General features: G+C 41.4%; 1 protein-coding gene across 1 annotated transcript; it reads left to right on the top strand.

Annotated features, from left to right (window-relative positions):
* The first annotated feature begins 22,613 nt into the window (after window positions 1–22,613).
* LOC133754809 (small ribosomal subunit protein uS8-like) lies at window positions 22,614–23,082 on the top strand. The gene has a single exon (XM_062185201.1). The coding sequence runs from the start codon at window positions 22,659–22,661 to the stop codon at window positions 23,001–23,003; it is 345 nt and encodes a 114-aa protein (XP_062041185.1). The 5' UTR covers window positions 22,614–22,658; the 3' UTR covers window positions 23,004–23,082.
* The last annotated feature ends 1,508 nt before the right edge of the window (window positions 23,083–24,590 follow it).

Raw genomic sequence — 24,590 nt, 5'->3', positions numbered from 1 at the left:
AGGAGCCAGGAGCTTCTTCTGGGTCTCCCATACAGGTTCAGGGGCTCAAGTACCACATTCTCTGCTTTGCCCAGGTGCATTAGTAAAGAGCTGGATTGGAAGTTGAGCTGCTGGGATTCAGCTGAGCTGGTACCCACATGAGGTGCTGGCACTGAGGTGGAGGCTTAGCCTTCTATGCCACAGTGCCTGCCCCAGTCTAATAACTTTAAAAAATTTTGAGAGAGATAAAGAGAGGGAGAGGTAGAGTGAAATGTCTTCCATCTACTAGTTCACTCTTCAAATACCCACAATGGCTGGAGCTGAGCCAATCCAGAACAGGAGCCAGGAGCTTCTTGCGGATCCCCCAAGCTCAAGCATATCTTGCACTGCTTTCCTAGGATTAGCCTACAATGCCCCTCTAAATAACATTTTCAACCATCTAATCAACTGCATCTTCTTGTTTTTTATTGTTTTTATTTGACAGAGTTAGACAGTGAGAGAGACAGAAAGGTCTTCCTTCCATTGCTTCACCCCCAAATGGCTGCTACGGCTGAGGCTGTGTGGATCAGAAGCCAGGAGCCAGGTGCTTCCTCCCTGTCTCCCAGGTCTCCCATGTGGGTGCAGGGGTCCACGCACTTGGGCCATCCTCCACTGGGCCACAGAAGAGAGCTGGACTGGAAGAGGAGCAGCTGGGACTATACCCAGCACCCATATGGGTTGCCAGCACTGCAGGTGGAGGGTTAACCAAGTGAGCCACCAACTGCTTTTCTAGGATTAGCCTACTACATTACAGTGCCTGGCCCCTCTAATAACATTTCAACTCTCTCCTCAACTGCAATCTTCCATTTGATTGACTCCTTCCCAACAACTAGCCATCTCTTATAAGCTATATTCTCCTCCTTTATTGTTTAGTTATGGCCTGTCATTAAAAATGCTTGTCCTTACAGCTGACATTGTGGCACATCAGGTTAAGATGCTGCCTGTGATGGCAGCAACCCATATGGGCACTGGTTTGATTCCTCATGGCCCACTTCTGATTCATCTCCTAGCTAATGCACCTGGCAAACAGGAGAGGATGGCCCAAATCTTTGGGACCCTGCACCCACGTGGGAGACCTGGATGAGTCTCCTGGCAGTGGCTTCTGCCGGGCCCAGTTCTGGTTGTAGTGGCTATTTGGCTAATGAACTAGCAGATGGAAGATCTTTCTCTCTCTCTCTGTTCTCTCTCTGTAACTCTACCTTTGAAATTAATTAATCTTAAAGAGAAATTTTTATCTTAGAGACTAGGATACTAAGAGTACCTAATTTTTTTTGTTAAAAGATTTTTTCATTTGTAAGCCAGAGTTCACAGAGGGAGAGAAGAGACAGAGATCTTTGGTCTACTGGTTCATTCCCCAGATGGCCACAATGGCTGGACCTGAGCCACAATGGCCAGGAGCTTCTTCTGGGTCTCACACCTGAGTGGCAGGGGCCCAAGGACTTGGCCATTTTTCATTATGTTCCTTGGCACATTAGCAGGGATCTGGATCTGAAATGGAATAGTCAGGACTGGAACAAGTGCCCATGTAGGATGGGATGCCTGTGTCACAGGGGCTGGCTTTACACAACATGCCACAACACTGGCCCCTATACTTGACTTTTCTAGATGTATTTAAACTGTTCTACGGATTTATTTTTCCTGCTTTTGTTTCTAAGATGTATTATTGTCTTTTTTGTTAAAGATTTATGAATTTATTTGAAAGGCAGAGTTATAGAGAGGCAGAGAGAGAGTTAGAGAGAGGTCTTCCATCTGCTTGTTCACTCCCCAAAAGGCTGCAATGGCTGGAGTTCTGCCAATCTGAAGCCAGGAGCCAGGAACATCTTTTGGGTCTCCAACACTAGTGCAGAGAGGCCAAGTACTTGGGCCATCTACTGCTTTTCCAGGCCATAGCAGAGAGCTGGATCAGAAGTAGAGCAGTCATATGGGATGCCAACACTGCAGGTTGTGGCTTTACCTGCAGTGCCACAGCACCAGCCTCAGGTGTACTTGTTTCTAAGTGTTCTCATTCTTTTATAAGGTTGAATGCTTACAGCCTGCACACATACTATTTCAATGTCTAAGTTGGGGTATCTTTCCACTAGGTTTAACTTCTAAGTTATCTGGGGGAGCTTCCCATTAGAAGAAGCACAGTACAAAAGGATTTTCTTTTATCTTTTGGTAACTAATTACATGAGGGAAAGAAATTTTGTGTTTTGTCAAGATAATCTCATGTATTTTCTATCTTCGGGTTTAGAAAACTGAATGTTAAGAGTTGATTTTTAATATCTTTTAAGTGTATATTTCTACTAATCAAATATTAAATATATTTAATAAATATATTTAAACATAATTTGACTCTTTATATAAGTGAATGATTATTGTTTCATAATGCTCAGATATCCTATGTTAACCAAGTATTTTTTAATTTTTGATATCTTTGACATTTTTTTCAAAATCAAAGTTCTAAATCAACTGTTTTGACCCTGATTTCCTTGTGGATCCCTGGAAATCAACAAAAGATGTAGTTTTCGACTTGCAGAAATGATAGCTAATTAGGCTCCCTTTACATGAAAAGTATTATCTAGTTGTAATATCATAAATTTTGAGTTGTTGCATTGATATAGACATGTTATTGATGCAAGTTTTCCAGGGGTTATGTAACATGGAGAAGTCCAATGGTGAAATATAACAAGCTGCTGTTCTTCAAAAAGCAGAGGGGGGTTCCTTGGGTACTTTAGAAGAATTTTGAAATTGCTCCAGTGCTACCATTGCCTGAAATGATGAACTGGTTTGTAAAATACTGCTGTACTTTTTCAAATCCTGTGGGCATCTCCTTTGCTAAATTGCTAAATTACTTTAAACATTTCAATTGTGATGATTTTGTCTTTGTCATCCACAGTTCTTGTTCTTCTCCAGGAGGATTTATATTTATAAGACCGTTAAAAATAATTATACATATGGCTTTCTCGTGGAAGATCAATGGAGTAACCATGAATTTCTAGAACTCTGAAAAATAAAACAGAATCGTGAAACTGCTGATGGAGATCAAAAAAGAAAAAAAAATAATTACAGGAGACTCATTGAACTGGTGAAATTTGTGGGTTTTTAATGTCTTAGTTAAGACATTGTTCTGTTTTTTCAAATGATTTATTTATTTGAAGAGCAGTGTTACAGAGAGGCATGGGTAGAGAGGTTTTCCATCCACTGGTTCACTCCCCAAATGGCCATAATGGCCTGAGCTGGGCCAATCCAAAGCCAGTAGCCAGCAGCTTCTTCAGGGTCTCCCACATGGGTGCAGAGGCCTAAGGACTTGAGCCATCTTCTACTGCTTTTCCAGACCACCCCAGAGAGTTGGATCAGAAGTGCAGCAGCCAGGACTTGATTTTAATCAGTGGCCATATGCGATGCTGGCACTGAAGGGGAGGCTTATTTAACATTTTATACCATAATGAGGACAACCTCTAATAACATTTTCAATCATCTGAACTGCAGCTTTTTTAAATTTCGATTTGATTGACTGCTTTCAAATTTCTAGTCATTTCCTGTAAGCTATTTTCTCCTCCTTTATTGTGGCCTGAGTTAAAAATGCTTACCTTTATGACATTGTGGCATAGCAGGTTAAGCTGCTGCCAGTGACAGTAGCAACCCATATGGGCACTGGTCTGATTCCTGGTGGCCCACTTCTGATCCATCTCCTAGCTAATGCACCTGGGAAAGCAGGAGAGGATGGCCTAAGTCCTTGGGTCTCTGTACCCCTGTAGGAGACAAGGATGAAGCTTCTGTCTGTGGCTTCAGCCTGGCCCATCCCTGTAGTGGTGGCCATGGGGGAAGTGAACCAACAGATGGAAGGTCTCTTTGTTTTCTCTCTCTGTAACTCTGCCTTTAAAATAAATAAATAAATGTTAAAAATGTTAATAAATAAATGTTAAAAAGTTTACCTTGGAAGCCTAGGATAACAAGAGGGCTTAATTATTTACTTCTGTGTTTTTCAAGATTTCTTTATTTGAAAAATAAGATTTGGGTAGGGTAGCTTGATATCATGGTGCAGAGGCTGTAGGCTCTTGGTGGGAGAAGCATCCCTTGCTATGTGCCAGAAGCACAGCACTGTGTCTTTTACACAAAGTGGGGAGCGCCACACATTCCTTTCTTCACCCTACTCCACTTCACTCTTTGTTTCTTCTGCCTTTTTTGGCTCCAGTTTTCTCTGATTTTGCTTTTTGGTTTCTTAAGGTAGAATTGTAGATAATTGATTTCATATCTTACTATGAAATATAGATCTTTACAGCTATTTCCTCCTAAGCCTTGCTTTGCATTTATTCCATTAATTTGTGTTGTACTTTAATTCTAATCATCTTATTTCTGAATTTCCATGTGATTTCTTCAATAAGTCACTGTCCATTTAGGAATATGATTCTTATTTACTACAAGTTTGAAGAATTCTTCAATATCCTTCTGGTTTTGGTTTCCAGGGTTGTACACTTTTAATTTTTTTTATTTGGGGAACTAAGAGACAGAGCAAAAGAGAGAGAGAGGCACAGGGATCTCCTATCAACTGACTTTCTCCAGCTACCACAATACCTGGACTCCACTAGCCTAAGGCCTAGCACTTAGAACTCAAGCCAGGTTTGTACCATGGATAGCAGGGCTCCAGGTACTTGGCCCATTCTTGGCTCTTTCTTTTTCTTTTAGAAAGCTTTAATTTAATGAATATACATTTCATAGGTACAGCTTTAGGAATATAGCAGTTCTTCCCCCCTTCCCACCCTCGCACCCCCACTCCTGTCCTCCCTCTGCTATCCCATTCTTCATAAAGATTCATTTGTAATTATCTTTATATACAGAAGGCCAACTCTGTACTAAGTAAAGATTTCAACAGTTTGCAGAGACACACAATGTCTAAAGTACTTTTGAAGATGAGTTTTACTGTTAATTCGCATAGCACAACTCATTAAGGACAGAGGTCCTACATAGGGAGTAAGTACACAGTGACTCCTATTGTTGATTTAACAATTGACACTTTTATTTATGATGTCAGTGATCACCTGAGGCTCTTGTCATGAGCTGCCAAGGCTATAGAAGCCTTTTGAGTCCACAAACTCTGTTACTATGTAGACAGGGCCATAAGAAAAGTGGAAAGTTCTCTCTAGCCTTCTGAAAAAGGTACCTCCTTTGATGTCCTCTTCTTTCCACTGGGGTCTCACTCACAGAGATCATTTATGTAGTTTTTTTGTTTTTTTTTTTGCTACAGTAAAATGTTCTCATGGGATTTTTGCTAGATCCAAAGGCCTTAAGGGCTGATTCTGATGTCAATGTGCTGTTTAGGGCATTTGTCATTCTATGAGTCTGCTGTGTGGCCTGCTGCCCATGTTGGATCATTCCTTTTTAATTCTATCTATTGCTATTAGTAGACACTTGATCTTATTTATGTGATCCCTTTGAGCCTATCTATATGAACAGTTACACATTTGTTTTTTAAGGATTTATTTTTCTATTTAAAATTCAGTTACACAGAGAGAGAGAGGCAGAGAGAAGGAGGTCTTCTATCCAATGGTTCACTCCCCAGTTGGCTGCAACAGCTAGAGCTCTGCCGACCCAGAGCCAGGAGTTTCTTCCAGGTCCCCCACACAGGTGCAGGGGCCCAAAGACTTGGGCCATCTTCTACTGGTTTTCCAGGGCATAACAGAACTAGATAGGAAGTGGAGCAATCGGGATTCAAACCAGTGCCCATATGGGATGCTGGCACTGGAGGTGGGACTTGAAGTGGTGCCCTTGTGGAATTCCAACACTACAGATGGGTGGCGTGAGTGTTATTTCTGGAATTGTCTAATCAGAATAATTCATTTATCACCTCCTACACTGTATGGTGAGTACTTTCAAAAGCCTCTCTTAACAAGCTGAAATATGAAATACAGCATTGTAGTTTCCATGCTTTGCAGTACAGCTGTAGACTCATTTCTCCTGTCTACTGGAAACTTTGTGCCCCATGACCAATGTATCTCCTTTGTCCTTAACCCACCATTTCTACCCTTCACTTGCTGGTAACCACAATTATTCTCAACTGAGATGCATTTCACAGGTGCACTCTGGCGAGCCCAAAACTGAGGACAGGGAGGTCGAGGCTTAGTCTCCACCCTTGGCACAGGCAAGCACCCACAGGGCCCACTGGAGTGGTGGCGCTCTGTTAGCCATGTCCCCTCCCCCAGCTGTGATCAGGTGCCTAGGACAGCTGCTATTTTCCTATTGGAGCACCCTCCCACAGCCATGGCTGGGCACCCAGCTACAGCCCAGGCAAGCCATGGCAGGGTGGACATGGATCATGGATGGATTAGGGTGATGGGTGAGGGTGTGTAGAGCAGGAAGATAAATATGGTTAAGAATCATGGGAAGCCAGCCCTTACCATGTTACCATTTTTCCTTTTAATAAATTTTGGGAAATTATTTTTTTTTTAGTTTTTTTTTCTTTTTATTTAGTAAATATAAAGTTTCCAAAGTACAGTTTATGGATTACATTGGCTTTCCCCTCCCCCCATAATTTCCCTCCCACTCGCACCCCTCCCATCTCCCACTCCCTCTCCCATTCTATTCACATCAAGATTCATTTTCAATTATCTTTATATACAGAAGATGGATTCAGTATATATTAAGTAAAGATTTCATCAATTTGCACCCACACAAAAACACAAAGTATAAAACACTGTTTTCAGTACTACTTATAGCATTACTTCACATTGGACAACACATTAAGGACAGATCCCACATGAGAAGTAAGTGCACAGTGACTCCTGTTGTTGACTTAACAATTTGACACTCTTATTTATGGCATCAGTAATCTCCCTGGGCTTTAGTCATGAGTTGCCAAGGCTATGGAAACCTTTTGGGTTCACCGACTTTGATCTTATTCCGACAGGGTCATATTCAAAGTGGAAGTTCTCTCCTCACTTCAGAGAAAGGTACCTCCTTCTTTGATGGCCCATTCTTTCCACTGGGATCTCACTCGCTGAGATATTTCATTTAGGTGGTTTTTTTTTTTTGGATTGTTTGTTTTTTTTTTACCAGAGTGTCTTGGCTTTCCATGCCTAAAATACTCTCATGGGCTCGTCAGCCAGATCTGAATGCCTTAAGGGCTGATTTTGAGGCCAGAGTGCTGTTTAGGACATCTGCCATTCTATGAGTCTGCTGTGTCTCCCACTTCCCATGTTGGATCATCCTCTCCCTTTTTTATTCTAACAGCTAGTATTCGCACATTTTTTAAAAAGATGAACAGTTTCTGAATGCTTTCTCTTAGGATTAGAGCCAAGGCAAGGATGTATGTTCGCATGTTGGATCGTTCTCTCCCTTTTTGATTCTATCAGTTAGTATTAGCAGACATTAGTCTTGTTTGTGTGATCCCTTTGACTCTTAGACCTATCAGTGTGATCAATTGTGAACTGAAATTGATCACTTGGACTAGTGAGATGGCATTGGTACATGCCACCTTGATGGGATTCTATTGGAATCCCCTGGTATGTTTCTAACTCCACCATTTGGTGCAAGTCCGATTGAGCATGTCCCAAATTGTACATCTCCTCCCTCTCTTATTCCCACTCTTACATTGAACAGGGATCACTTTTCAGTTAAAATTTAAACACCTAAGAATTATTGTGTGTTAATTACAGAGTTCAACCAATAGTACTAGAACAAAAAAAAATACTAAAATGGATAAAGTATTACATTGTACATCAACAGTCAGCACAAGAGCTGATCAAGTCACTGTTTCTCATAGTGTCCATTTCACTTCAATTTTGGGAATATTATTCAATTTTTGGAAATTATTCAAATCCGTTAAATGTCCCACCACTCTGGGAGGTAGGTTTGTAACTTCTACAGACTGCCACTATTTCTTATAGTTGGGAGTTCTCTCACCTCCTAACTCTCAGAGTATGCTATACATAGCACCCAAGCTGAGTTAACATCTTGGAATTCTTGGTAACAAAGAAGCAATAGGACTCAGAATACGGACTCAAAAATCTAGAAAAGTGAAATATTTAAAAATATGAACATTGACAACCAAGGCTGCCTGATCACTCTGCAAAAGCCCACAACAGCCAGGGTGCTATCTATGAAAGCCAGGAGGTAGGAACTCCATGTGGGTTTCCATGCAGATGGCAGAAATCCAAGTTTTTGAGCCATGATCTGTTGACTCTTAAGAACACTTGTGTGGCCGCTGCTGTGGTGTCATGAGTAAAGTCACCATCTGCATTGCCAGGAATCCATATGGGCATCAGTTTGAGTTCTGGCTGCCCAATTCCAATCCAGCTCTCTGTTATGGCCTGAGAAAGTAGAAGAAGATGGCCCAAGTCCTTGGGCCCTTGTGCCTGTGTGGGAGACCTGGAAGAAGCTCCTGGCTCCTGGTTTTGGATCAGTGTAGCTCTAGCCATTGCAGCTACCTGGTGAGTGAACCAGTAGATAGAAAACCTCTCTCTCTGTCTCTGCATCTCTGTAACTATGCATTTCAAATAAATAACTAAAACTTTAAAAAATAACTTAAAAAATACTTGAAGTAAGTTGGTTTGGAGGTCTGAAATAGCCAGGAGACACACCAAGCACTCTGATATATATGTAGTATGTCCAGAGAAGTAGCTTAACCTAGTGTATCATGATGCCTATGCTTCCAAAGTCTGGTTTGTGCAGCCTGTGACCTAGGCCTCATGTGTTCAACAGGAAGTCTCAGGATTCTCCACATGATTATATTTGAAAGGCTGTTACAGAGAGACAGAGGCAGAAAGAGAGATGGTCTTCCATCTGCTGATCATTCCCCAAATGGCCTCATTGGCTGAGACTGGGCCAATCTGAAGCCAGGAGCCTGGAGATTTTTTCCAAGTCTCCCATGTTGGTGCAAGGGACCCAAGGACTTGGGTTTTCTTTTCTTTTTCTTTTTTATTTGACAGGTAGAGTTATAGACCGAGAGAGAGAGACAAAGAGAAAGGTCTTCCTTCCATTGGTTCACCCTGCAAAAGGCCACCATATCCAGAGCTGCGCCAATCCAAAGATAGGAGACAGGTGACCCTTTCTGGTCTCCCACATGGGTGCAGGGCCCAAGCACCTGGGCCATCCTCCACTGCCCTCCTGGGCCACAGCAGAGAGGTGTACTAGAAGAGAAGCAACCGGGACTAGAATCAGTGCCTATGTGGGATGCCAGTCCTGTAGGTGGAGGATTAACCCAGTGTGCCACAGTGCTGGTCCCAGGACTTGGGTTTTCATCCACTGCTTTCCCAGTCCATAGCAGAGAGCTAGATCAGAAGTGGAGCAGGTAGGACTCAATTTGGTGTCCATATGAGATGCCCACACTGCAGCAGGAAGCTTTACCCACTACTCCAGTGATGGCCCCAACACTGATTTTTTTTTTTTACAGAATTGGTAACAAATGAATATTTTAATTAGCCTAACAATAGTCTATGTTTAACCTGAGTGATTGGTAGAGTTGTGTGTGCTCTTTCAGGGTCTTTGCTGCTCTTCCCATGTGTAAAGCCTATATTCCCCCATAGGGCGGGTACTTTATTTCTGTTGCCCAGCTAATATGCCCGTTTTTCTATATGCCTTTCCTTCATGATCTTGCTAGCACAGTAGAATCTAGGGAGAATCTAGACTATTTGTCTCACCACTCTCTCTGAATAATTTCTCTTGCAGATAAGATCCTGGAGACATCCATATGTACCCGAGACCAACAAAAATGAATATATTGCCAGTAAGTTATTTATTCCTCAGTTTTCACATTGTATTTATTTTATTTTATTTTTTGACAGGCAGAGTTAGACAGTGAGAGACAGAGAGAAAGGTTTTCCTTCCTTTGCTTCACCCCCAAATGCCTGCAATGGCTGGCACCCCAGCTCTAGTTGTTTGTGACCATTTTGGGAGTGAACCACTGGATGGAAGACTTTTCTCTGTCTCTCCCTCTCTGTAACTCTACTTTCAAATAAATACTAAGAAGAAGAAGAACATGTGGAACACAAACTGGTGCCCATATGTGATGCTGGCACCATAGGTGGACATTTAGCATACTATGCCACAACACTGGCACTGAGAGAGAAACTGTGACCTTCAATCAACTGATTTACACTCCAAACACCCACAGCAGCCAGGGCTGAGACAGGGTCATAGCTGAGAACCAGGAATGTAGTCCTGGCTCTCACTTGAGTTGAGAAGCCTACATTCTAGAGTTGCCAATGCTGACTTCTAGTGTTCTAGATTTGGAAAAAATCAAGAATTAGGAGCAGGCCTGACTGCACAGCCAAAAATGCTGATGTAGGACCAGGGCATTAGGCTAAATGACTATCTTTTCCCTTGCCATGGTAGAAACTGCTATACGCCTTCTCCTGGAAGTTAACCTGTTTGTATCATGACATCACTGAGAGTTTCTTCTCTTTTTACTGGTGTCCTGTTGATTCCATTCTGCAATTCACCTTGACAGGTTGACCCTATATCATCTGACATCTGTATCTCCTGCTTAGGCTTCTTGCACAACATGTAGACCACTATATTTACTCCCTGTTGAGTATTTCCTTATAGCCGTCCAAATGGCACCTCAAGCTACTCAAATCTAAAATGAAAACCTGGGGCTGACATTGTGACATTGTGGTATAGTGGGTTAAACAGCTGCCTAGGATGCCAGCATCCCTTATGGATTTTGTTTCCTGGTTGCTCTATTTCCAATCCAGCTCCCTGCTTAGCGTGCCTCTGCAAGCAGCAGAAGTTGCTCCAAGTGCTTGGGCACCTGCACTTGGTCTCACCCATGTGTGAGACCCAGATGAAGGTTCTGGCTCCTGATTTCAGTCTGGTTCAGCTCTAGCTGTTACACCCATTTAGGGAGCGGAGCAGCTGATGGCAGATCTTTCTCTTCAGTCTCTCGAAACTATGTCCTTCAAAAGAAGTTAGTTAATCATTAAAAATAAATAAGATAAAAAACACATAAATCATTCTTTCATTTTAAATATTACTGCCTAATATCCTTGACTGAAATAATCAAAATTAAAATTTTTCTGGGATGCTCCTTAAGCTTATATCTTTTTTTCTCAGAAACTTTATATTTAAGGAATACAAACTTCATGCATTTCATAATTACGATGTTAAGAACATAGTGATTCTTCCCACCATGCTCACCCTCCCACCACACTCCCACCCCTCTTCTTCCTCCCTCTCCTATTCCCATTATTTTTTATTAAGATTTATACACAATTAACTTTATACACATGATTATACATGTGTATAATCATATACATGATTATATTATTAAAGAGTTAAACAAATAATATGAAAAAAAACTGTTCAATAGTTGAGAAAGGCTGTTCAAAGTTATTGCTTCTCAAATTGTCAATTTCATTTCTATAGATTACCTTTAGGTGCTCTATTAGTTATCACTGGGAGAACATATGGCTAAGTATGATGTTTTCCAGTTTCATGCATTTTGTTTCAAATAATAGGATTTTATTTTTTAATCTCTGTTAATATTATGTAGAATACATATGCCATAATTTCCTTTTTTAAAAAAGATTTATTTATTATTTATTTGAAAGTCAGCATTACACCAGAGAGGCAGATTTTTTTTAAGATTTATTTATTTATTTGAAAGTCAGAGTAGCACAGAGAGAGGAGAGGCAGAGAGAGAGGTCTTCCATCCATTAGTTTACTCCCCAATCGGGCACAATGGCTGGAGCTGGGCCCATCCTAAGGAAGAGCCAGGAGCTTCTTCTGGATCTCCCACATGGGTTCAGGGGTCCCAGGACTTGGGCCATCTTCTACTGCTTTTCCAGGGCATAGCAGAGAGCTGGATCAGAAGTGGAGCAGCTGGGTCTAGAACTGGCACCCATATGTGATGCTGGCGCTTCAGGTCAGAGCATTCACCTGATGCACCACAGTGCCAGCCCCAAGAGGCAGAGATATTTTTAACATTGAGATTTTCACTATCCCTGGTATAAACATCAATATTCCTTCTCTCTTGTCCTTTTCTTATTATGTTCTTCCCTTCTTGTACCAGTAGGTACAGGCTTTCGTCAGGTCCCCTTCTCTTTCCTTTTCTGCATTCTTTGATCTTTTTCTTTAGGATATTTCATTAGCTCTATTCACTGAAATTCTCCTGCTTTGTTCTCTGCTGAGCTCTACGTTGTATTTCTAGTTGCCCGTTGTTGATCCCAACATAATTAACAACAGGAAATTCAAACACAATGTGTCCAAGTTCAGTCTCACTTCTTTCCATCATATTCTTGTTGATTTTTTCCCCAATTTCAATTTCCTGTGCCATGTCCATGCAGTCTTTCATGCACGCATCATGGACTTGAACTCGTTTTAACCCTCCGCACAACCCATGGGTGCTGAATTGTGTTTGTGCTTTCTGACTCTTGTGTTCTCTATTCTTAATACTCTATGTTTAATGGTTAATGATATTTCTTTCTGATTTCTTGTCCAATTCCTCCTTTCTTTCTCTCCATTCTCCTTCCATAGTTTGTCTTTAAATGCAAATCTGGGGGCCGGTGATGTGGTGCCTACATCTGATATGGGTTCCTGTTTTTGTTCCGACTACTCATCTTCCTATCTAGCTCTCTGATTGTGGCCTGGGAAAATAGTGGAAGATGGCCCAAGTGCTTGGGACCCTGCATCCACATGGGTGACCTTGAAGGAGCTCCTGGCTCCTAGCTTCTGAGTGATGCAACTCTATCCATTGAGGCCATTTGGAGAGTGAACCAGCACATGGAAGACCTTTTTTGGTACCCCTCCCTCAGCGTTATCCAAAGAAATGATAAAAAAATCCTTTAAATCTACCATAAAAAAGAGAATATTCCTCTCCCCCTCTCTCTCACTGTCCACTCTGCCTGTCAAAAAATTAAAAAAGAGAATGTTCAAGAGGAATTAAATTTGGATTAGGTAAAAGGTGTCCATATTATATGCTGGCATCTTAGATAGTGACCTTACTCACTATGCCACAATGTCATCCTCCTCAAATTTATTTTTAAAAATCTTTTAACTCTGATCTACTTTGAACATCTGTCTCACTTGAGCTAACACTTTTCAATTAGATATTTATATACATGCCTACAGATAACATTGTGATCTCCCTACAGAATCAGAATTTCACTCATCTTGTTCTTACCGAGCTCTCAGGCCCTTATAATATGAGAAACTATAGTATAGTAAATTTTGTAATTGCAAAGTTAATATACAGGTAATGTGTTTTTATTGTCACTTCATCTCATGTGCGAAGCATAGTAGACACAGAAATGAAAGTGTCTTTTTTTGACTCAGAGCTGATGCCTTTTGGAGAGGTGTGCTATTACAGGTTTTGACTGTGGACTTCAGCCAGGAGGAGCAACAGGACCTGGACAAGGCTCAGAAGATCTTGTATGGGAATGTGATACTGGAGAACTACAGCATCCTGCTGTCCTTGGGTGAGGGCAACTCCCAAGCCACTCCCATTTGACTACGACTCCTTATATGGTTTAATGTTACCCAGAACCCCTTATGTAGCCCCTACATTTCCAGACAAGGGAAATAAATCATTGGGCTGGTGGAGCAACTGTTTTCAGCAATAAGTTGCATAGTCCTCTGACCCAGGCCAAATACACTGCCAATACCCAGGGGATTCATTATATTTTATCAGGTCACAGGTGAATATCTAGGTGGTGAAACATGATTTAGTAGGCTAATGGAAAGCTGAAGAGGGACCTATGACCAGATTTCTAATTCGCACTTAATGTCAAGTTCAGCAATTCATGTGTGCCTACTCATGTCTACTCTTTAAAGGTTTTGAGCTTTTGTTTAACTATATCCAATAACTGGAAGCTCAAAATTTAATGAGCTGCTCTATTTTCTTTGTAAACAGCAAAAGTAGTTTTAAAAATTTCCTTAAATGAAGTGAAAAAGAAGCAAATTAAACTGTACCAGGTTGAATATTATTTCACTCAAATTCTTGTCAACTTTGAATCTCAGAATGTGATTTTATTTGTTTGTGTGTGTGTGTGTGTTTTTGTGTGTGTGTTTTTTGTGTTTTTTTTTTTTTTTTTGACAGGCAGAGTGGATAGTGAGAGAGAGACACAGAGAGAAAGGTCTTCCTTTTTGCCCTTGGTTCACCCTCCAATGGCCGCTGCGGCCGACTCATCGTGCTGATCCAAAGCTTGGAACCAGGTGTTTCTCCTGGTCTTCTATGTGGGTGCAGGGCCCAAGGACTTGGGCCATCCTCCACTGACTTCCCAGGCCATAGCAGAGAGCTGGCCTGGAAGAGGGGCAACCGGGATAGAATCTGGCACCCCAACCGGGACTAGAACCTGGTGTGCCAGTGCAGCAAGGCAGAGGATTAGCCTGTTGAGCATGGCACCAGCCTGTGATTTTATTTGGAAATAGTATCTTTGCAGGTCTAACTAGCTAAACTAAGATCATCCCAGATCAAGATGGGCCCTAAATTCAACGTGTGATATTTTCATATGAAGGCCACCTGAAGACACAGAAAGGAAAACGTCATGACAACAGAGGTAGAGATTTGGGACATACAGCTTCTAGCCAATGAATGCCAAGGATTGCCGGCAGCTACCAAAGGCAGGGAAGACACAAGGAGGTATTCTTCTCCATCATTAGAGGAAACGTGGCCTTGCTGACACTCTGACCTCAGACTTTCAGCCTCCAGAACAAAAAATGAATAGATATTATTGGTGCTAGCTTTACTTATTTATTTATATTTGAAAGGAGAGAGAGAGGGAGAGAGCAGAGAGCTTTTAGCTCAAGAAAGTATCAGGTTGTGAGCCAGTTCTCCATTGTTTGCAGGGAAATACAGTATAATTTTTTAATCTCAAGACAAAATATTTCTTTTTATTTAAGATTTACTTATTTATTTATTTGAAAGTCAAAGTTGCACAAAGAGAAGAGAGGCAGAGAAGAGAGAGAGAGGTCTTCCATCCTATGGCTCACTCCCCAACTGGCCACAATGGCTGGAGCGGTGCAGATCTGAAGCCTGAAGCTAGGAATTTCTTTCAGTTCTCCCATGCAGGTACAGGGGCCCAAGAACTTGGGCCATCTTCTACTGCCTTCCTAGGCCATAGCAGAGAGCTGGATTGGAAGTAGAGCAGATGGGCCTCAAACCAGTGCCCATATGGGATGCTTGCACTTCAGGACAGGGTGTTAACCCTGCTGCTCCACAGTAAATGCCCCAAAATCTGTCTTTTCCCAAGACTCAACAGTCTGCTAGGGAAAAATAATTTCAAGCTGAGCTCTGTCCATGATTGTAACTAAATTTCATTGAATACTGATTTCTTGTTAAAGCTGTAGCTTTTCATTTTAATGTCCCCTCCCTATTGTGCCTTTAAAGGGGGTATACTTCCTCAAGAAGATGCTTAAGTACTGAAAGGAATTTGTTATATGTGGAGACTGCAGCAAGATAGGACTGTAATCCTCCCACAGTGGGAAACGTCTACATTCAGCCTGTAAGCAGGGAGTCTTGGGAAAGACATGGAGATGGTCAGCCTGAGGAAAGGACCTTGGATGTAGGTCAGATTCAATCAAGTGTCACCCTGAGTGAGAAGAAAATACATTAGAGTAAGGTGCAACTCATTCAACTAGAACATTAATTTTGTATCCCCACTATGTATCAACCAGAGACTTAAACACAACTGCTGTGATTTTTAAACTATTTGAAAGATTTTCTTATTATTTTATTTATTTGAAAGACAGATTTAAACAGACCTAGAGAGAGAAAGAGAGAGAGAGAGAGAGAGATCAACCTGCTGGTTCACTTTCCAAATGGCTACAATGACCAGAGCTGAGCCAATCTGAAGCCAGGGGATAAGAACTTCTTCTGAGTTTCCTACTTGAGTGTAGGGGGCCAAGCACTTAGGCCATCTTCTACTGTTTTCCCAGTCCATCAGTAAGGACTCAAACTGCGACTCATATGGGATGACTGCATTGCAACCAGCCTTGTAACTTGCTGCACCACAGAGCTGATCCAGAAAGAGACAGTTTTTAAGATTTATTTATTTGAAAGACAGAGTACAGAGAGATGTGGAAGCAGAGAGAGAGGTCTTCCATCTACTGGTTCACTCTCCAAATGGCCACAATGGCCAGAGCTGAGCTGATTTGAAGCCAGGAGCCAGGAGCTAATTTCAGGTCTCCTAGATGGGTGAAAGGACTCATTCACTTGGGCCATCTACATCAACATAAGACGTACCCCATACCCTGAAGCATATTTTCAATTATGCCATATCCTGTAGCATACACTAACTCAACCTCATCTGCATTTGCTCCTGGATAACTTTCCCAAGTTCAAATTTGCACTTCTAAATAAATTCCTAATTCAGAAGTGGATGCTTCATTTTTATATCAGAGCAACAAATGCTGTCTCTCAAGCTTCCTTATCAGTAACTTCTTTCCAGCACAACCGATGTACAGTGCTTAACTCATTGGGTGCACCACCTATTCACTACTCTTTACAATGACAATTTTCCATCCATCAACTCTTAACAGAAGCAGGTAAAAAGCTGGACTAATAACTCTCTACACTGCATGCTTAGTGGCTCTTCCCATACAGGTATTGTTGTATCTACATTTTTTTTAAAGATTTTATTTATTTGAGAGACTGAGTTACAGACAGAGACAGGGAGACAGAGAGGAAGGCCTTCCATCCACTGGTTCACTCCCCAAATGGCCACAATAATTCAAGCTGGGCAAATCTGAAGACAGGAGCCAGGAGCTTCTTGTGGGTGTCCCATGCAGGTGCAGGTTCCAAAGTGCTTGGTCCATCTTCTGCTGCCTTCCCAGGCCACAGCAGAGAGCTGGATTGGAAGCAGAGCAGGTGGACTGGAACTGGGATGCTGGCATTTCAGGTAAAGCATTAACCCACTGCACCATAGCATCGGCCCAGTGTATCTCTAGTTGATTTGAAGGCACCAAAAAGATCTTTGATCTTCAGAGTTAAGAGTAAGTGCTGATGTTGCAAGAAAGTGGAATGGTGTGGTGTGGGTGAAAGGAAGGGAAGAGATAGAGTGAGGAAAAACAGGAAAGTTTGAAAGCTAGTTTTTTATTGTCTCTGACTTTCCTTGGCACCAAAGGAGATTAGCTTTATATTATGCTTTGTGCTCTCTTGTTCAGGCTAATTGTAAGCAAAGCAATAAAAAAGTAAAGTGTGAATGTCAAATTGTTTGACAAAGGAAGAGACAATGAGCTGTAATTTTGACAGAGGAGCAACATTTTTTTTTAAATTTCGTTTATTTTTGACAGGCAGAGTGGACAGTGAGAGAGAGAGAGAGACAGAGAGAAAGGCCTTCCTTTTTGCCGTTGGTTCACCCTCCAATGCCATTGCAGCCGGTGCACTGCGCTGATCTGAAGCCAGGAGCCAGGTGCTTCTCCTGGTCTCCCATGTGGGTGCAGGGCCCAAGGACTTGGGCCATCCTCCACTGCACTCCCAGGCCATAGCAGAGAGCTGGCCTGGAAGAGGGGCAACTGGGACAGAATCCAGTGCCCTGACTGGGACTAGAACCTGCTGTGCTGGTGCCACAAGGCAGAGGATTAGCCTATTGAGCCTTGGGGCCAGCCTGAGGAGCAACATTATAACATCTTCCCACATTCTAATTGAAGTACCTTGACCTTTCCTCCTCTAGTGACCTCCAGAGTGTGGTTCAGGTAATAACTTAACAGGTCATCATACAGAATGCCAACATTGCAGGCAGTGGCTTTACCCTGCCACGCTACAGCCTTGGGTCCATAGGTTCTTATTCTTACGGCTGAAAAGTATTCCTTTGTGTATAAGTGCCACATTTCTTTGCCAACTCATGCTTGGTTCATTCCATATTTTGGCTATTCAGAACAATGTTACTATAAACTTAATTAGGTATCTGTGATACAATACATTCACATTTTTTGGATATGTTGCTGTATATTTTTATAGGAAATATCCATAATGTTTTCCACAGTGGCTGCATTAATTTATATTTCCACAAGTAGTGATTGAGTTCCCCTCATTCATGTTCTCTGATGTGTTTATATAGAGGAGCATTTTCTGGTTTTACAACAGTTGTTTCAGAATTTTACTCACTGGAATCAGTTAATTTTGTTTGAATGTTATAAGTGAATAGTTTTGGATAATATGTTTCCTAAGCAATTCATTACACTGCATGTCTTTTCTATTCATTTGCTATGTCCAGTAAAGAGATCCAAAGTCCTTCCTGAGCCTTTTCCACATTATACTTGATTTGACATACCAAGCCTCAAGAGCCAGAGAGAGAGAGAGAGAGAGGGTCAGGGAGAGGGAGAGAGGGTCTTCATCTGTTGGAGGGAAAATAAAAGGTAGAGTGCTATGTCAGTATTATGAAGGTGCATTTTAAATTATGAAAAAATAAAAATTTTAACTTATTAAGCCTAAAAATTTAGGAGATTTTTTTTGGTGAAAATCAATTAGGGTTATGCCTGTTGGAGGGAAAATAAAAGGTAGAGTGCTATGTCAGTATTATGAAGGTGCGTTTTGAATTATGAAAAAATAAAAATTTTAACTTATTAAGCCTAAAAATTTAGGAGAGTTTTTTTGGTAAAAATCAATTAGGGTTAGGTGGGGGGGGTGCTTCTGTTCAGGATTAAGGGTAATTAAATAGTTAAAGTAAGTGCTATGCAGTGATTCTTGTTTTGGGGGTTTGGCAGGAATTTATAGTAAATAGCCATATTCATTGTCTTGAGATGATGGATTTACTTGGGGGGGTAAGGGGGGTTGCGGATATATTCAGTTATGAATATAAAGTCGCGCGTGCGTGTACGTGCGTGTACGTGCGTGGTGTGGTGCAAAATTCTTTTATGTCCATCAAGTATGGAAAGACAGTCCCGGCTCATAATTATGAGAGTGGAGAATGTACATCGAGGTGCTCGTCTACAATAAGTGCACTGGGTCAGGGCCCGCCGTGGCCATGTTGAGTCCAAGCATACCCCAAAAATTAAAAATACCAAATGCATGACACCACAGTTATGTGTGAGCATGGGCTGATTAGTCATTAGTCCATCGAGATGTCTTATTTAAGGGGAACGTGTGGGCGATCTTAGGGTTATGGCCCTGAAGTAAGAACCAGATGCCAGTTATAGTTTCACGCTAGAAACCCCCAAGTAGCATGGGCCCGGAGCGAGAAGAGGGATATGAAGTGGGCGAGTTGCTGGTTTCACAGAGGATGGTAGATCAAGGGACTCCTGGGTGAAGGGGACAGTCATATGGACGAGGAAGGATTTGACTGAAATGGTCTATGATCGATCAAGGAATGAATGTCTTGATGTTGATCAAGAAGATGAGTGTTGGTTGTGAATATTCGTGTTGTTGGTAAAGTATTGTGGGTTGGCCAATGGATGTGCTTATGTCTGATAAAGCAGTAATGTACTAGCTTATATGCATGGGGTAGGGGTTTGAATGTACAATTAAACATATAATGGTCTAATGTTGATTATGGGATTATAGTACAGGTGCATGCTGATGGGGAAGAGCACTAATGCATGAATTACATAGCGTTCAGGGGGATTTTTGTCAATAGTGACAAAGTAGTTGGATATGTTGAACAGAGGAAAGCAGAGGGTAGTTTAAGAAGAATTTCAGCTTTGGGTGCTGATGGTGGGGCAAGAGCCTCTTCTCTGATGTCCCAGGGTGAATCGATCTCCGTTTCTGGTTTACAAGACCAGGGTAATGTTTTATACTACTGGGGCCTTCATTTGAGGATTTTATTCTCGATTAGGCTTGCGAGAGGGATGAGGATGAGGATGATAGAGAAGTAGAGGATGGATGCTACTTGTCCAATAGTAATGAATGGGTGTTCAACTGGTTGGCCTCCGATTCATGTGAGTGTGAGAAGGTCAGCGATGAGGATTCAGAAAAGGGCTTGGCTAATAGGTCGGAATATCATGCTGCATTGTTTGGATATATGGAGGAAGGGAATAATTGCTAAGATAAGAATTGATATGACTAGGGCTAGGACGCCTCCTAGTTTATTTGGGATAGAGCATAGGATGGCGTAGGCAAATAGAAAGTATCATTCGGGTTTAATGTGAGGAGGGGTGTTAAGAGGATTGGCAGGGGTGTAGTTGTCTGGATCACCGAGTAGATCAGGGGAGAATAGAACTAGGAGTAGAAGTAGGAGGATTAGGATAAGAAATCCTAGGGTGTCCTTGATTGTGTAGTAGGGATGGAAGGGAATTTTATCGGAGTCCCATGGGATGCCTGATGGGTTGTTAGAGCCAGTTTTGTGGAGGAAAAGTAAGTGGACTATGACTAGTGCTGCAATGATGAATGGTAGGATGAAGTGGAATGCGAAGAATCGGGTAAGTGTGGCTTTATCAACTGAAAATCCTCCTGAGATTCATTCAACTAGAGTTGTTCCGATGTAGGGGATGGCTGATAGGAAGTTAGTAATTACGGTAGCTCCTCAGAATGATATTTGGCCTCATGGGAGGACATAGCCTATGAATGCTGTGGCTATTACTGCGAATAGCAAGATAATGCCAATATTCCAGGTTTCTAGGTAAGTGTATGAGCCATAGTAGATTCCATGGCCTACATGTATGTACAGGCAAATAAAGAATATTGATGCTCCATTGGCGTGAAGGAAGCGGATAACTCGGCCATAGTTTACATCTTGGCAACTATGGGTTACTGAAGAGAATGCTGTTATTGTGTCTGATGTATAATGTATAGCTAGAAATAGGCCAGTCAGGATTTGGATCATTAGGCATAAGTCTAATAGAGAGCCGAAGTTTCATCAGGCTCAAATGTTTGAGGGGGCGGGAAGGTCAATTAGGGAAAGGTTGACAATTTTTAGTAGGGGGTGAGTTTTACGAATGTTGGTCATTAGGTTCTTATAGTTGAATACAACGGTGATTTTTCATGTCATTGGTCATGGTTAGAGTCCATGTAAGAACTATGATATATATAGTATTTTTATTGAGTGTAATATTTGTGATTGGTTTTGTGGGGTTCGCTTCTAAGCCATCTCCAATTTATGGGGGGCTTGGGTTAATTATTAGTTGTGGAGTTGGTTGTGGTATTGTTTTAAGTTTTGGTGGTTCATTTTTAGGTTTGATGTTTTTGATTTACTTGGGGGAATACTGGTAGTATTTGGATATACAACTGCAATGGCAATCCTGAGACTTGAGGGTCAAATATTATGATCTTTAGCATGCTTGTGTTAGGCATGTTGTTGGAGGTGGGATTGATTATGTTTATAATGGTGAATGATGAAGTGGAGGTTGTGGTTAGTTTTAAAAGTATAGATGATTGGGTTGTTTTTGAAGGGGATGAAGTAGGTTTAATTCAAGAAGATTCTATGGGAGTGGCAGCATTATATAGTTATGGTAGCTGGTTGATGGTTGTTGCTGGTTGGTCTTTATTTGTGAATATTTTTATTGTTGTCGAGATTACTCTTGGGGGTTAGGCTAGAATCAATAGGGTTAGGAGTAGGGAAATTAGGAAGGATAAAGAATAGAATTTGACAAGGCCTTTCTGTGTGGATACAGAGGTTGATGCAAAGATTTGAATATCCGAAATATTCTTTGGAATTGCTTTTTCAGTTCAGGATATATTTAAGAGTAGTGTAGCTACGTTTTGACTTGCTGAAAGATTAAGGTAAGGTAGCAGGGAAAAATCCTAGTATGTTTGAGAAATTAAAGGAGTTAGATTGTGTACTTATTTTTAGGTGGAGGCTAAGTTGGTTAAGTTCTATGGCGATAGTAAAGCCTAGAATAGTAACAAATAAGGTGGTTATTTTTATGTATAAAAGTATGGTTATTTGGGGTATGTTTGGTGTAATGAGGTTAGAAATTAGGAATCCTGCAAAAGTGCTTCCAAGTGCGAGATGCTTAATAGAGTTAATTAGTTATGGTTTGTTCTCATTAATAATGATAAGAGTTGGATAGGAGGTTGCCCTAGTAGGGCGAAGAAGATGATTCGTGTACTGTAGACGGCTGTAAGGGAGGTAGCAATGAGGGTAATAATAAGGGCTCAGGCGTTGGTGTAAGACATATTTGCAGATTCAATGATTAGGTCTTTTGAATAGAAGCCTGTTAGGAAAGGTATACCAGTGAGGGCTAGGCTGCCAATAGTAAGGGCAGAGGATGTAAAGGGAAGATTCTTGTAGAGCTCTCCTATTTTTCGGATGTCTTGTTTGTCGTTAAGGCTGTGAATAATTGATCCGGAGCATAAGAAGAGTATAGCCTTGAAAATAGTGTGGGTGCAGATGTGCAGGAATGCTAGGTGAGGTTGATTAATTCCGATTGTAACCATTATTAACCCCAGTTGACTTAAAGTAGAGAAAGCCACGATTTTCTTAATGTCGTTTTGTGTGAGAGCGCATAGGGCTGTGAACAGGGTGGTGATTGCTCCTAAGCATAAAATTAGTGTTTGGGCAGTTTTATTGTTTTCTAATAAGGGGTGGAACCGGATAAGAAGGAAAACTCCGGCTACTACTACTGTGCTTGAATGAAGTAATGCTGATACTGGAGTTGGGCCTTCTATTGCTGAGGGTAGTCATGGGTGAAGGCCAAATTGTGCGGATTTAACCGTGGCAGCTAGGATTAGTCCAATTAGTGGGAGGATAGTGATATTGTTGTCTGATATAAATATTTGTTGAAATTCTCGTGTGTTGCTTGCTCTCGCTCCTCCCGTCCTCTTTCCGCCATCTTTCCGTGCCGCCTCGATGGTGCGCATGAACGTCCTGGCCGATGCTCTCAAGAGCATCAACAATGCCGAGAAGAGAGGCAAGCGCCAGGTTCTTATCAGGCCGTGCTCCAAAGTCATCGTCAGGTTTCTGACTGTGATGATGAAGCATGGTTACATTGGCGAGTTTGAAATCATTGACGATCACAGAGCTGGGAAGATCGTGGTGAACCTCACCGGCAGGTTAAACAAGTGTGGAGTGATAAGCCCCAGATTTGACGTGCAGTTGAAAGATCTAGAAAAATGGCAGAATAATCTGCTTCCATCCCGCCAGTTTGGTTTCATTGTACTGACAACCTCAGCTGGCATCATGGACCATGAATAAGCATGACGAAAACACACAGGAGGGAAGATCCTGGGATTCTTTTTCTAGGGATGTAACACAGGCATACAAATAAAAGCTCAATGGGAAAAAAAAAAGAAAAGAAAAGAAATTCTCATGTGTTGAGGTTGATAGCAAATCAGGCTATGGCTATAATAAAGCCAATGTCTCCAATACGGTTATATAGAATTGCCTGTAAGGCTGCGGTATTGGCATCTGTTCGATCGTGCCATCAGCCGATGAGGAGAAATGATATAATTCCTACTCCCTCTCATCCAATGAACAACTGGAAGAGGTTATTGGCAGTAAGTAGAATTAGTATAGTAATTAGAAATATAAGTAGATACTTGAAGAATTGATTGATCTTAGGGTCTGAGTGTATATATCATATGGAGAATTCTATAATTGATCATGTTATGAAGAGTGCAATTGGGGTAAATAGTATAGAGAAATAATCTAGTTTGAAGCTAGTTGTGAGCTTTAGGGTATGAATTGTTATTCACTGTCAATTGGATACTATTGTTTCTTGATTAGAAACAATAAAGATTAGTGTTGGGATAAGACTAATGATGAATGCATAGGATACTGAAGTTTTTACGTAATAAGGGTAGTTGTTGTCATTAAAAATGTTGGTGAATGAAGCCATGATTGGGAGGACCAGAATAATAATTGAGACGGCTACTGAAGTGGAGAATAGATTAATTACTTTTATTTGGAGTTGCACCAATTTTTTGGCTCCTAAGACCAACGGATTACTTCTATCCTTTAAAAGTTGAGAAGGCCATGAGGTTAATCATGGGAGCATGAATTAGCAGTTCTTGCAAGCATTCTCAGTAAATAAGGAGGTGTAATCTTCTATTATTAGATTCACAATCTAATGTTTTTTTTTAAACTATATTTACAGAACATTGGGCCTAAAATAATTTTAGGGTTGATGGATAAAAGGAGTAGAGGGGCTAGGTGAAGCATTATAAGAGTGTTTTCTCGAGTGAATGTAGGGGAGACGTTGTTTGTATGGTATGTAAATTTTCCTTGTTGGGTGGTGGATAGTATGTAGAGGGAGTAGAGTGCTGTGATTAGAACGTTAGTATCTATAAGGATAATGGTAAGGTTGGATCATGAAAAAGATGCTATGATGATGAGAAGCTCTCCTAGAAGATTAATGGTCGGTGGCAGGGCTAGGTTGGTGAGGCTGGTGAGTAGCCATCACGCTGCTATTAAGGGGAGAACGGTTTGTAGTCCTCGAGCCAATAGTATAGTTTGGCTGTGAATGCCTTCATAATTAGAATTGGCTAAGCAGAATAGTAAGGAGGAGGTAAGGCCATGCACGATTATTAGTGCTGTAGCTCCTATAAAACTTCATGGAGTTTGAATTAGAATTGCGACGATTACCAGGGCTATGTGGCTTACTGAAGAATAAGTGATGAGTGACTTTAGGTCTGTTTGTTGAAAGCAGATGGAGCTAGTTATGATTATGCCTCATAGAGCATGAGGAATGGGTAGGCTATATATTCTGTGATTGGGTTAAGTAGGATTGTAATATGTATTATGCCGTAGCCACCTAGTTTAAGTAAAATAGCGGCTAGGACT

The sequence above is a fragment of the Lepus europaeus genome, unplaced genomic scaffold (genome assembly GCF_033115175.1).
Source record: "Lepus europaeus isolate LE1 unplaced genomic scaffold, mLepTim1.pri SCAFFOLD_29, whole genome shotgun sequence".
Taxonomy (NCBI): domain Eukaryota; kingdom Metazoa; phylum Chordata; class Mammalia; order Lagomorpha; family Leporidae; genus Lepus; species Lepus europaeus.
Note: the sequence above shows the minus strand (reverse complement) of the source record. Positions and strands in the feature narration are given on the sequence as shown.